General features: G+C 37.6%; 1 protein-coding gene across 2 annotated transcripts in view; it reads right to left on the bottom strand.

Annotated features, from left to right (window-relative positions):
- The window catches only part of SLC30A9 (solute carrier family 30 member 9), a 31,064-nt gene extending 18,113 nt beyond the window's left edge, over positions 1-12,951 (bottom strand). Inside the window, exons 1-8 of one of the 2 annotated variants that reach the window (XM_066185672.1) lie at positions 12,750-12,951; positions 10,788-10,964; positions 8,147-8,209; positions 5,453-5,552; positions 4,566-4,658; positions 4,252-4,334; positions 3,103-3,161; positions 2,328-2,395 (exon numbers count right to left, since the gene is read on the bottom strand). In XM_066185672.1, the coding sequence (XP_066041769.1) occupies positions 2,328-2,395; positions 3,103-3,161; positions 4,252-4,334; positions 4,566-4,658; positions 5,453-5,552; positions 8,147-8,209; positions 10,788-10,964; positions 12,750-12,846 (740 nt within the window). In that variant the 5' untranslated portion in view covers positions 12,847-12,951. The remainder of the gene's footprint in view (positions 1-2,327; positions 2,396-3,102; positions 3,162-4,251; positions 4,335-4,565; positions 4,659-5,452; positions 5,553-8,146; positions 8,210-10,787; positions 10,965-12,749) is intronic. The other variant, XM_066185671.1, reaches the window with a different exon arrangement.
- Between the last annotated feature and the right edge of the window lie 841 nt (positions 12,952-13,792).

Here is a 13,792-nt window from a genome sequence, read left to right as displayed (position 1 = left end):
GAGAGCTGTGCAGACACATAATTCATAGTGATTTTCTGCATGCTTACTGTGCAAGAAGTCCTTTCAGCTAAACTTGATAAAGATACAATGTTTATTTTCCAGAAATCATTAACTTCTAAGCAGTCCTAAATAAGTTATACTTCATGAAAATTACCATCACACTCACTACTCAGAACAACTAATTTTCTACTAGTGGGAGAATACAAGTCTTAATAACTTCCTTTTCTATTTTCTCAGTCCTTTGCCTCATACACATCCTCGCCCAATACTGTAGTGCAAAGATTCCCTACTTCAACCTCAGTCTGAGCCATTCTCAGTAGGATACAAATGTGAGACAACAGACAGGAAGACAAGGCTGTCACTGGATTACGCTGTAAAAATTATCTGTGGAACTTCTCCATTAAGATTTTCAGTGTGAATAGTGAAGACATTTCTACAGCTACAGGTTTACTGGAATAAACATTGTCTTACGTTGCACAACGGTAACTATTAACACTGAAGTCCAAATCTACATTCTGGCTTCAAACATTACCAGAATCAGCGGGTTAACTACTACAAACACATTGCACAGAAAATCAGACCAGAGTTATAATAGCCTCCTCTATATTTTTTAACATGACTTTCATTTATTGCCAGTTTTTAAAGTATCTAAATAAATTGTTATAAGAAACTATTAACAACATCTTTTAGCAGCATATTTTAACATGTGCCAGAAATCACATTCAAATTAGAGGAAGCATAACCAGCAGATTCTGAGGAGGCAGCTAATATGCTCTGATTTGGTTGGAAACAAAATTACATTTTTACATCAGTGACCACCATTTCAGAAAGTATTTCCTCTATTATACTGAACTGAACTAATTTAGCTACCTTATCTCCTTCTGCATGGACCTAAAAGTAGGAAATCTTAACAGAACACAAACCAAAGCTATTAACAGAGTGTTCCAGTGCAGCCAGTCTATACCCTAAACAGATTCATAGAACAACTCTGCTTTTGACTGAACCACATTTCACCCTCACAAGGGAAGCCTGAAGTTTGTTAAAAGTCTACCAAGTAATTCTAACTGAAAAAGTTAAGACCGACTGATCCTTCTTGATACAAAGCCAAAAGCCATTAAAAAACAAAGGAGCACTGATGGTGGCCTTGACTTAAATCTCTGAAAAGCCATCAGATATTTGAGTTCCAAGAGTAGCTTGAACTTCTGAAACAGCTCCACAAAAAGATAACTGATCACCATAATTATCTCTACAAACTTCTCCTGGCAGGCATTCATATATAAAAATACCCAAAAATCAAAAGGTATTTATGAAAAGAATGCAATGTTTACAGTAATGCTCTATCTACAAAGCAGGAGGAAAGGTCTTCTTTCTCTGTAGGAGTGTAAGAAACAGAAGGAGGTAGAACATCCCCAGTTTGGTTTCTTTTTCCATTAGAAATATCCATGCTAAAAATTCTTACATGTTTTAAACTTAGAAGGCTCTGAACAGTTAGCAGTGGAATACTCAGTAAAGAGGGAGGTTTTCATCAAATGACCTTTGTATTTTTCTTCCCCAAATAAAAGAAAATAGTTTTGCAGAAGCTCAAAGAGTCACTTCCTGCTCCAAATGTTTTTGTTTCCTGGGCCAAAAAAAGTATTTTCTTCTATTATGCTCAGTTATATCAATAATGTCTTAAAAAATAATTAGCTTTTATAACACAAAACATATTTAGAAACTGCAAGGTTTCATACAAGTAAGTTTTAGCCTTCATTTCCTGAGAGAAACTTAACACACTTCCTCCTATTTCATATCAGATAGTCTCAGTGATCATTTGCTTTACATCAGGATCATTAACTTGTTTCATTCAAACTTGTAAAACATGTAAGAGGTAAAAACTCCAAAAACACCCCCTTTTCAATTAGAAAAGAAATAATAGTATAAAGAGAAAAGTGAATTCTTTTCTGGTTGTTAAATGGAAGATTCTTTAAAATGTATGAAAAGCTTCCTCTCAAGAAGAAGCAAGAAAAAAGGACAACTTTAAATACCTGCCTCTTTAAGTCCTTCAAAATTTTAGTTTTCACTTTAAGAAATTGTACAGTCTGATCAACTCCAAAAGAGTTGCTCTTCTCTCATCAGAGATATATTCAATACCTGACCTCTATGTATTGACCAATGTATTCACATAAACTCCCTTGCATCAACAATAAGTAGATAAATCTATTAACTTCAGTTACAGACACAGGTATCTTTATCTTAAATACACACACTGTTCCTATTTCCAGGATAATATAAATGAATTGCTTTTTACTTGCATAAACAAATTTTTTTTTTTTTTTTTTTTTACTTACATGCAAATAGCTACCATTACCACCTTCCCTGGTCCCTTGAAAAACATAGCTGCTGTGCTGGAGCGTGGCTACATAAAGAAATAAGAGATTATTTAATGCCTAAATCTTGATCTCATGAGACATCTACCATATAAATTATTAAATAGAAAACTTTGCACTACCCTGTATCGTAAAAGTTCTTGAAGGCAACTTATTTATTACTGAATGTTCAGCCCAGCTGCAGTTGGGGCTTACATATTTCTACAAATGGTTGGCTACTAAAAAGATAAACATCCAATGAAGTCTCCAGCAGAGGCCACTGCAGCCATAAGGTCCAGAGCCTGCTAAGGAACCATTCTATGCACCCAAGCACCTGGATCTAGGGTGTGTCTCTGCTTAAGCAGAGAGGAAGGGCCAGCAGTGCAGAGACAAAAGCATTCATCTTCTGGGGTTTTTTTCTTAAAGAAACTTACTTAGGTTTTTTTTAAATTAACAACATATTCCCTACACATAGTATTAGGTTATACTCGAAATCATGAGTACAGATGCAATTTTGATAAGAAGGCAACTGAAAAAAACCCCACTTACTGGCAGATTACACTGTCACAGTAGGAACCCATTCATGCTGACATCATAACATTTACTACTGCATATAACAATCAGAAATAGATCTGGTATATTACAGTGCAAAAAAAAAAATCTTCTAGCAATATTCAGTTACAAAAATTTTCCTTCAAAAGGTGTCATAACACATTTCACAACACTTTTTTAGCCAAACTCTTGGAAATGTCCTTACCTTAGTATTTCCAAAGAACTCCTTGTATTCCCACAACAGCCTTTGGTTTCGAAACAGATCTGCAGTACAAAATTCACATCATGAATACATACTAGTAACCAGTAGTTTCAGGAATTGAAGTCTACTTTTTTATGCAGCAGCCAACTTCTAACAAGAGTTAGATGAGCTATCTGTGAAAAAATTCCTCTCTTGAGGTTGTTAATCAGAAACATAAGTTGTTACATACGCTCATGCAAAATGCCAAATACAATCTGTTATGATACTAAACATTGTAACCATTTCTACCAAAAAATGATAATGCACAGAGGTAAAAACTCAAAATATACTTCTGCAAATTCAGGCATTTTATTTATATCCAAAAACTATTCTTCAGGTCAATAAAAATTTTGAGGACCTTGACTGTAGTTTCAGTACACTTACAGATACCTTAACATGTGTCTGCAGTTCTATTTTTTTTGTTTTTTGACAGAAGGGTGTTCAAGTGGCACAACTGTTTCAAAAAAATTACCTCTCATTTTAAGGTAGACAACTGGACTAAGTATCCTGAAGCAGTATTGCATCCTGCGTGATTTTAACTGACTAGACAGACCCAAATAAATGTATTTATTGTTTAGTAGCCTAACTACTGATTTGGCTGCATGTGTTATTGATAATACCAGCAAGGATAACAAAAATAATAATACACAAAAAAATATAGGGTACTTTTTGGGTACTTCTCCTTACTGAAACACGAAAGAAAGCTGAATTCCTTTCAGAGGAAAAAATTATTGTGTAGCAGCATGGTAAAAAGATTTGAATCCATTTTAACTCTTTCAAAATTCTCTATTAGAAAAAAATATAAAAGCACTGAACATGTAAATTGTCATCTAAAAATTGAAAGCCCTGCCCCCCCCCCCCCAAAGACTATGACTATAGATCTCCACTGAATGTATGTTCTTGCTGTATCACAAAGCTGATAAATTGCGAGATAGGAACAGACTGTATCTGCATGGACAGTAACATTTTACTCTAAGATTATACCATAAAACCTCATCAGCAATTGCTAGTTCCAAATTCACACGTTTTCAATAGAGTAACACTATCTTAAGGATTTCTAACAATCATACTTTTCTTGCTACATTTCAAGGTATTTGAAAACTCTATACTCACTTTCTCTGTATTTGATCTCTGCCTCTTTACGTCGCTTCCTTTCTCTGGCAAGAGCCTCTGGACTACCCCAAACTTCAAGAGACCTGCATGAAGTAAAAGTAACTTAACAATGTTTCTATTCATGCAACTTTTTTTTCAAGCATAAAACCACACCTTCCAATTTTATATATACAGTGTAAATAAAATAATCACGATATAAAATGTGTTCAGATAGAAAATGAAAAACATTACTGCCCTTTCACATTGCAAACCTGACTCTTAAAACTCTTTTCTCTCTTTCTCTCTCTCATAGCATCCTTTTTAAATGTTCTTACTTTGCCTCTACATCCGATCTCAGGTACACCGTGAAGGTCTCAGTGTCATCATGGGGACTTCGTCGTTTAATTTTTCTCAGCTGGTCTAAATCACTAAGGAAAGTGGACAAAGAGTTTAGTGTAAGAAAAGGAACATATTGTTCTAATTTGATTTTTATGTCTGAGTGATGATCCACAATTTTGATATCACTTTTTTTTGTACAACAAATTAGTAAAGTTGTCTACTTCAAACAGAACAAACAACATGAAGCAAGTGATCTCTAGCAGGCTATTGAAAACTCCCGATTTTCACATCCAGAAGTCTAAATCACATCTTTGTACTATGAAATACTACACACTGAAGACAAAGTATTAAAACACTAAAAAATGAAACATCCAATGAATGATCTGTATGTCACTGATAATGTGCACATACACTAAACAAGAGGCTTTATGAATTAGCCTCCCTAAAGGGAAATCAGAAGTCATGTGACAAGAAAATTTAAGAAATTTAATCCCAAAATTTACACTCCCAGCACAAGCTGCAAAAGGCTGAAGATGACAAAGCTACTTCAGGAAACAGATAAAATTTTGTGTGCTGAGGGCATCTACACCATTATGTAAAAACGGGAGGAACAGAGGTGTCACCCCCCAACTAGATTTATGGTCTCATAAGTACAAATAAACTACTTTAAGAGGCAAGTACTGAAACATGAAAATTAAGTGCAAGCTCCTAGTTTATTGTAAAAAAAAGCAAGAACAATTAAGTACACCACAAGAACAATTAAGTACACCACAAAAGCATTTAGAAGAAGTTGTTCTGCAAAATCATTCTACAATCACAATTACTTCTCATGTACATATGAACAAATACTCAGAATTTAAATCTCAATTTAAACCCATCATACCTGGATTTAAGACAAAACTCATTTATTGCTCTGACTCCAGTGATGAAGTTATTCTGTGTGTATTTTGGTCCATATTCTCTTTTTTTAAGGACTGCTTTCACTTAAAAAAAATTAGATACACAAGTTAAGTCACTCATAGAAGACTAAAGCAGAAACTTCAAAAAGTAATTCAATCTAGTGTCATATTATGATATCTCTTAGTGGAAATCTGAAAAACAATGCTTGCCAGAGATACAGAAAACTGACAGTGAAGTGAAAGGTATCTTCCTCATTGTGGAAATGAGCATTTACCTCCATAGAAATAGAATGATTTACCTCCAAAAATGTTATTTACTAAGCTGTAGTTCAGGGTTCTCAAACCTAACTGCCACAGTCAGCTATTTCTCCAACTTCAGTGTCAGAGATGGTGCTTGGCTACATAAATAGCATTCAAATATGGCTATTTGGAAACTCTTGGTCTAACAACTGAAACAGCAATGGACTGCTCCATTTCTATTTTTTCCAATAATCAAGGCCACTTTCTGCAGATAAGACTTCTGACCTTTGCAGAGCATACAGAGAAATGAGACACATTATATACATCATTTTTCTCAACTATTACGTTCAAAATTAGTACAATTAACACTGGGCATTTATAACAATAAAAACATACATTCTTTATATATAATGCTTTCTATCTCTGGAAGATGTACTCTTATCAGATTTTTAAGCACAAGAAAAAGAATTCCACACCTATTCAGAAAAATTATAAATGGAATTTTAAATTTATACTATTATTTCCTGTTTGTCTGTATGTACATAACTTCATCTTATTCTCAAATGTAAATCACTGTACACTAACATTCATTAAAAACAATAATGCTTATTGGAAGACTAGTTGCATTCAGAAGGATATAACACAACGAACTAATACTTACAGAAAGATACTGCTTTTAAAGACTTTGAGAAAAATTTTCCCAGAGTTCTACACTGTCTTATTTCTGCTCTGAAGTTTAATAGCAAAATAAATTGCTTGAGTCTTCATGATGCACTAACAGTACAGATATCAATATTTATTTAATTATCTGACTTCTTTCATCCACTTTGAACTTGAACAATTTTTTAGTTTTTTGATGTTTTTATTCTCTGAATAATCACATTCATGCCACAAAGCTCCTGAGTGAAGGCAATGAAAAACCTTTAGATATTTCCTAAAAACAGTACACCGTTTACTACAGTTACAAAAGGCTGATAATTTTTAATCAAGAACACTTCCTATCTTTTATTTAAAACAAATAAACACTCAAATCACATTAACCTAACTTAAAAAGCAATTTATGGATTTATCAAACATTTACTAATTTATCTTTCAGAAATACAGGTAAATTTTACTAAAATCATATATTGTACACTGTATATTTGTACTCTAATTGTATATTGCACAGTATCTCAATAATCCTAGTCCTACTTCAAGTAAAATATAAATGAATAAAATGGTAGTAAACGTGGAGGAAAAAAAAAACCCATTTCATGTTCCAAGAGGAAAAACAAACTCCACAAAAGATTATGTAAATAAAACACTTTAAAAGCATATTTTTTTAAGATTAGTGAGCCTTTAAAAATGTTACTGTATTTTAATACTTAATAATACTTGGATGGGTAAGTTTCTAAGTCAGACCAGCATTTTAAGATTAGAATAAATCCTTAACATACACATTTCTCCTAGCACATCTTTAATTAAGAGAGGGAAAACTCTTGCTGCAATATATATCTATGATTTTTTCACAATTATTTCACAGAAATTTCTCCTATTTACCTTGCATTTTCTCCATGCACATATATACTACGAGACAATAAATCTAAAGAAATTGATATCCCCCTGAACCACTGGGGATGAGAAGGTAGAGAAAAGCAGATTAAGCCTGAGAAGAAGTGAAGGCTTAGAGGAAGGTGTTTTAAGACTTAGTTTTTATTTCTCAGTACTGTAGTCTGATTTGACTGGCAATAAAATAACTGATTTTCCCCAACCCCAATCTGTTTTGCCCATGACAGTAATTGGTGAGTGATCTCTCCATGTCCTTACCTTAACACAGAAGCCTTTCATTACATTTTCTCTACCCTATCCAAGTACAGAGGGGGGTGATAGACCAGCTTGGGTGGGCATCTGGTGTCCAGCCAGTGTCAAGCCCACCACATTACTATACATATATGGGAACTTTACAGAACTCAAATTAGGCAGTTCATGTGGTCAAAATATATTTAGAAGCAACACTGATTAGATTAAGTCAGTAATAAGAAAGAGCAGAGGAAGACTTAGAACATGGAACGGGAAAGATCAAGTATTCAGCTTAGCCACATTAAGTCTGAGAGAGGACATGCCTAAAAACACACAAGGGGGACAGACTGCAACAACACATGAAAAAACAAATCAGTCTTTTCCTGATGAACTCTGCAGCTTAAACAAAAATTACAAACAAACACAGAAGAGTAAGTAATTAAAAGGAATACCACTATGTTTGATTCTTTAGGAGTCATTTTCAAACAAACAGTACCAAACAAAGTAGGCACACAAATGTGTTTTAAAATGCTACTCACATAACCTGCTCACACAATTGAAGAGGAGCCACAGTTTCCTTACACCTTTTTCTGGTTTTGTTTTTTTTTTGACTACTAGCCAACAGCAGTAAAGTTCCAATACACTAAGTATTTCTTTACCTTTTACTTGGATTGGCTGTTTAGGAGAAGACTGCTTTTGGCCTGCACTGGCTGTATCTTGTCCTGTAAAATAAAATTCAAGTTCACTGTAAATATGGAAGCACCTTCTTTTCTTTTAAGGAAAGAATTTGACTGACATAACATTAGAATATATTTTAATATTGCATTGCTCCGTGACAATGAGAAAATGTATTTGCCAGATTTCCAACATTTCAAACTCTCAAATGACAGAAACAAACAAACAAACAAAAGAAAGTAAACATTTAATATAGCATTGATCAATAAACTCCTGGCAGCTTGCAGAAGAACACCAATTTGCAACATATTTCAGAAAGCACTCTGACTTTAAAAAATATATTTTAACAGCGCACTTGTGGTTTGGGACAAGTTTTACGCAAAACTTTAGACTAGTTAATATAATTAATTCTATATGACTTATGGCTGCTATGTATCAGAGTGTTTCAGAGCTTTCAAGCTGAAATTCAGTTTTAAGGGATGGAAGCTTCTTCATTTATGAAAAATTAGCTCCTTAAAACACAGAATATTTAAACTAAAATCCACAACTCATATGTAACAAGCTGGAGCTGGAATGAAAACAGTCTTTTAGCTGGTTTTGAAACTTGAGGATATGATTCTATTAGAAAAACCAACAAAATATAATTTACAATAGTGAAATGAATCTTAATATTTGGAAAATCATAAATCCCAGTAATTTTAGTGAGATTTCTACTTAGAAACCAGAAATACTACTTGAAGATTCAAACAAATATTGCATCCTTGTCTCATACATCTCAACATAGCTTTCAGAACAAAAACCTTACGGTTCTAACATGTCAAACCAACATATTCACTCTTTTGTGCCCTACCACTCTAACATTGGAGGTTTACCACACATTCATAATCACACACAAAATTAAAAATGACCCTATTAAAAGTGATATATTTTTTTAAAAATTAAGACATTCTTTAGCAGGTTAGTGTTAAGTAAAGTAATGAGGTACTCCTAGCCTAACATGGTACTTAAAATTATTTAAAGATCAGATTCTCATGAAGCTTGGACTAGATAACTATGTTTCAATCAGGCAATTAGTTAATGCCCTAAAAGCAACTGAGAACTACAGCTTATAACAACTCAAGGATATTTTCTTGGAAAAAAAACTCCTAAAAATTTATGAAGTTCCTTTTACTACACAGCAAATAAGGTCGTACCATAACTAGCTAGCATTCCTTTAACAGTCATCCCTTTCACTTGAAGATAAAAGAAACAAAATCCCTCTGTTGTTCCTTTCTTTTCTTTTCTTACCTGGTTTAAAATATCAAGCAGTTGATCTATTAATATTAATGATAAAAAACTACTGCTAAAAGTGCTTTGCAAAAACTAAGTAGCAGCTTCTTTTCAAAAAGCACCCACAACCACTTCTATCATCAAAAGAAATACCACAAACACTATTTAACAAAAAGGTTGGGTCACAAGACTTTGCGGGCAGTGAAAAGACATAAAAATCCTAAGATTACATCCATGCACAGAGATCTATGTACATCAAGTAACCTTTCAAAGTTTACTACCTCGGCTTAGAGCCAGGACAAAATCACAGCACATCATTGAGGAAAAAGGACACAGAATACTTCCATTCACAATCACTGTTTTTCAGACAAGTAGAGGTTGATGTGGTAGAACTTTCAAGACTGAACAATGTTTAAGAGTCACTTTTGTACTTCCAAACATCAGAATGTAATCCTCTTAGCTGGCTACAGTTACTGGCTTTTAAAGACTGTTGCAAGCCCCAGGAATTTACAAGTTACTAAAGAAGGAACAAATATGGGCTATCCGGAGGAGGAAAACAAAATTTTCTTTAGAAGATCACTCCATTGTAGACAAAAGCACAAAGAAAGCGAGCTTTCATTTTGAAAAGCATCTGTTATCTCTTAAGCACAGTCTTCCAAGCCTGCATCTGTGCAGTCCCACAGTTAATAAGCATCAAAAATAGAGGCTGTTACAATGGAGCAAGGACAAGATAGTTCTGAATTTCACAAGAACCTAACAAGCACAAGATCGACAACTGAACAGCAGGGAGGGTCAGGTTATGCACTCTGTATCAAATGTTTAATGTGAATGCTGCTGTCAGATAAACTGTCATAAACTGTCAGATTAGAAAGCTCTGGCAGATGAAACAGCTCAACCTTCTTTACCAGTCATTTATAGCCTGGCCTTGAGATGCCACAATGCTCAATAGTGGCACTCATTCAATCTTTACCATTAATTCCTTTAACACAACACACCAGAAATACTACCAAAAAATTTCAAATAAACAAGCAAAGTGGTGAAAGATGAATAATACATTCCACTTCTCATCCCTTAAATAACTTAATCCCTTTCAACATCCACTTTTTTTTCCATCACCACTTTAAATTTGATTACTCTAAACTTAAACCCTTAGATTATCAGAATGACAAAGAAATAAATTTCAGCATTCCTCCCTGCTTATGCATTTGAATTTCCTATACAGACACCCACAACCAAAAATACGAAGAATACTGCAATGGTAACATAATCCAATTGAAAAAAAACCAAAAACATTATCAGTAAACATATTAAGCTTTTACATGTTTATAAATACTCTTTATTGTAGCTCAGTACTACCTGTTTCACCTTTATGCAGGGTTTCTCCACGGGCTGATCCATTTGTAACTTCTGATCCGAGATCTTTCTTCTGACCATTGGAGGTGTAAACTCTCACTTGACTCATCAGCTGCACAGGCAGGCGATTACATGGCAGAATGTAAGACAGGCTCCCACTTTTCATTGAAACGTGCCATCCTAACAAGGGAAAGAAAAAAAAAAAGCTGTTTCAGGCAGCCATTTTGGAAGGAAAAAGAAGGGAAAGTGGTCCTACTCTGGCAGCAGAAGTTATGGAAAGTTAGCTTGTAAGTATCGACCCATGCTTATTTTATCTGTTTTTATGAACTACAAAATGAGAGTACATAGCATGCTTTGACTACCTCCCTTCAAACATCCACTTTTAAATTTCATTCTAACATGAGCAAGATTTTCCCACACTCTAGTATGCGTTTTTCCCAGAGACCTCTGGATGATCTTAGGGGTTTAAAACAGAAAACAAAACCAAAACCAAAGCTATTTGACAGTATCAGTTTTCTGATACATTAAGTCTCATTCTAGTCATACTGCCTCAAAGTCTTTAAAAACCATATATCGATAAAAAAACAAATACAGACCACTACAAAACTATTAGCCAGTGTTGCCATTTCATTTCACCCTGTGCACACCCTGTACAAATCACAGCTTACCCGTGAAGAAAAACTGGACTTTGTGCAAATTATACAGCCGCTATAGAAATCATTTAGAAAAATACACAACATTGTACAAAACATTTTATAGGGAAGCGTCTTAAATTTAGCAGCATTCACAACAGACAAATTACAAGATAAATATGCAAAAAGTCCATTGAGAAACCACCCTGGGTAGGCAATCTTCCATTTCAAAACATTAGCCAAAAGCAGAGCTGCAGTACAGACTAACCTGTATTAGCAATCTATTTCGCTGAGGGACCACAACACTTTTGTAGAGAGGGTAAATAACACCTCCAACCATAAAATGCAGCAGGGAAACTGGCTGTTTTGGAACGCACTCACTAAAAAAAATATACTTTTTTTAAAATAAGTAGTAGGCGCCAGTAAATAAAGTCATACAAAGCATGACCACTTAACTATGAATAATGCAGCTCTCACGGAAAAAAAGACAGTATTTCACAGAACTGTCCATTCTGTAGAAGTCTCAACAGCTTTCCTTTTCTTTAGTGGACGTGCACACCTGCACGTCTCCACGCACTGACCTGAACCTTACTGAAGGAAAAACTTCCCCCAAAAAGGACAGCACTTACTGACAGTTGTCGCAATGTGACAAAAGCCCATAATACTGAACTCAACACAGTTCACTGAACTTACTGATTACAAATTTATAAAACACTAAAATACGTGGCACAAGACGAGCAGTGTTGTTTTCTAAGCTTTGGTGATACCGGAGCAGTTGAAAAAGGGAAATTTAATCAGCACATTTAAAGGGCATTTTTTTCTACTAATTCGTGCACACGTTAAAGAAAAAGAGCATTTGCTGCAATTTAACCGTGACTACACGAAAAGGGACAAAACTGCTCAGAATTCAAATTCCACTGTATCTGTGGCCTAAAGGAAAAGCCAGGGTTCGCTCCTCGGACCAACGCAACCCCTGAAAGACCGCGCTGTATTTTTTGTAATTGCTGCAAACTTCGGCCCCGGCACGGGCATGCCGCGCCCGCTTTACGTCAGACGGGGCTGGCACAGCGCGGCCGAGGACACCCGGCCCCTCACTGCGTTCCCAAAACACTTGCACGTTTTCCTTCTTTTTACAGCTGACCCTGAGAAAACAGCCGGCGCTCCCGGACCCGCGGCCCGGAGCGGCGCTACCGCCTCGGGAGAGACCCCGGCTGCCACCGCCGCCTGTGAGCGCCGGCAACTCGCTGCGCCCCAGGCAAACGCGGAGCTCCGTCACAGCTCCCTCCGAGCCCCGGCCGGCGCGGTGCAGCGGCCCGGGCCCCGCAGGACTCACCGTGGCAGGCGCGGGGCCGCGGCGCCGCCTGGCAGCGCAGGTACAGGCGGTAGAGGCCGCGGCAGCCCCGCCGCTGGGCGGCCAGGGCCGGCATCATGGCGGCGGCCGCTCGGCAGCGGCCGGCGGGCGGGCGGCGATTCGCATCGGCGGAGGCCGGCGCGGCTGCGGCGGAGCCCCGCTGGCCCCGGGCGGCGGCGGTGGCCGGAGGCCGGCGGTGGGCGGCGCCGCGCACCCGGATGTGCGGGGGCACCGCGGGGCCGCCGCTGACTCACCCGCCCCGCCCGCCGCGCCTGCGCCTGGCCCGGGGAGCGGGGCCGGGCTGGCCCCGGGAGGCGGCTCGGCTGAGGCTGCCGCCGCCGCGCCTCGGGAACGGCCCCTGCTCTGTCGCTGTGCCTGGTGAGGGGGAACACGTACCGGTACGTGTAACAAACGTACGCGCGTTAAATTTCTTAGCACAGGTGAAAACACATTAGGGAATTTTTGAATAGGGTCACAGAAATAATTAGGTTGAGAAGACCTTCGAGATCATCGAGTTCAGCGGTGGCTCCACCGCCTCTCTGGACGGCCTATTCGAATGTCTTTAACCAGTGACCCTCTCTATGAAGAAATTCTTCCTGATGTCCAATCTAAGCTTCAGACTGTCTTCTCGTCCTGTCACTTGTTACCTGGGAGAAGAGGCCCACCCCCACCTGGCTTCTGTCTCCTTTCAGGCAGTTGTAGAGCATGATATGGTCTCCTCTGAACCCTCTTTTCTCCAGGATAAAAACCCCCAGCTCCCTCAAGAACTTCCCGCAAGACTTGTGGTCCAGCCCCTTCACCAGCTTCATTGCCTTTCCCTGGACATAGGTAACATCCCCTAAAATGCACTTCCCAGATCAGTGCTGATAAAGCACTATTTCAAATGATGTCGTCCTCCAGGGAAAGTTCCATGTGGTTGATCCTGTGCTCCAGGGTTGTAAGGGCTGCCTGTGCCCAGCTGTGACACCTCCTGCCCTGCTCACCTACAGCCTGGCTCAGGACCACGCCTGTAATCAGTCCCACTG

Source organism: Chamaea fasciata, unplaced genomic scaffold, assembly GCF_029207755.1.
Source record: "Chamaea fasciata isolate MVZ Bird 193981 ecotype frontalis unplaced genomic scaffold, bChaFas1.0.hap1 SCAF_6, whole genome shotgun sequence".
Taxonomy (NCBI): Eukaryota; Metazoa; Chordata; class Aves; order Passeriformes; family Sylviidae; genus Chamaea; species Chamaea fasciata.
Note: the sequence above shows the minus strand (reverse complement) of the source record. Positions and strands in the feature narration are given on the sequence as shown.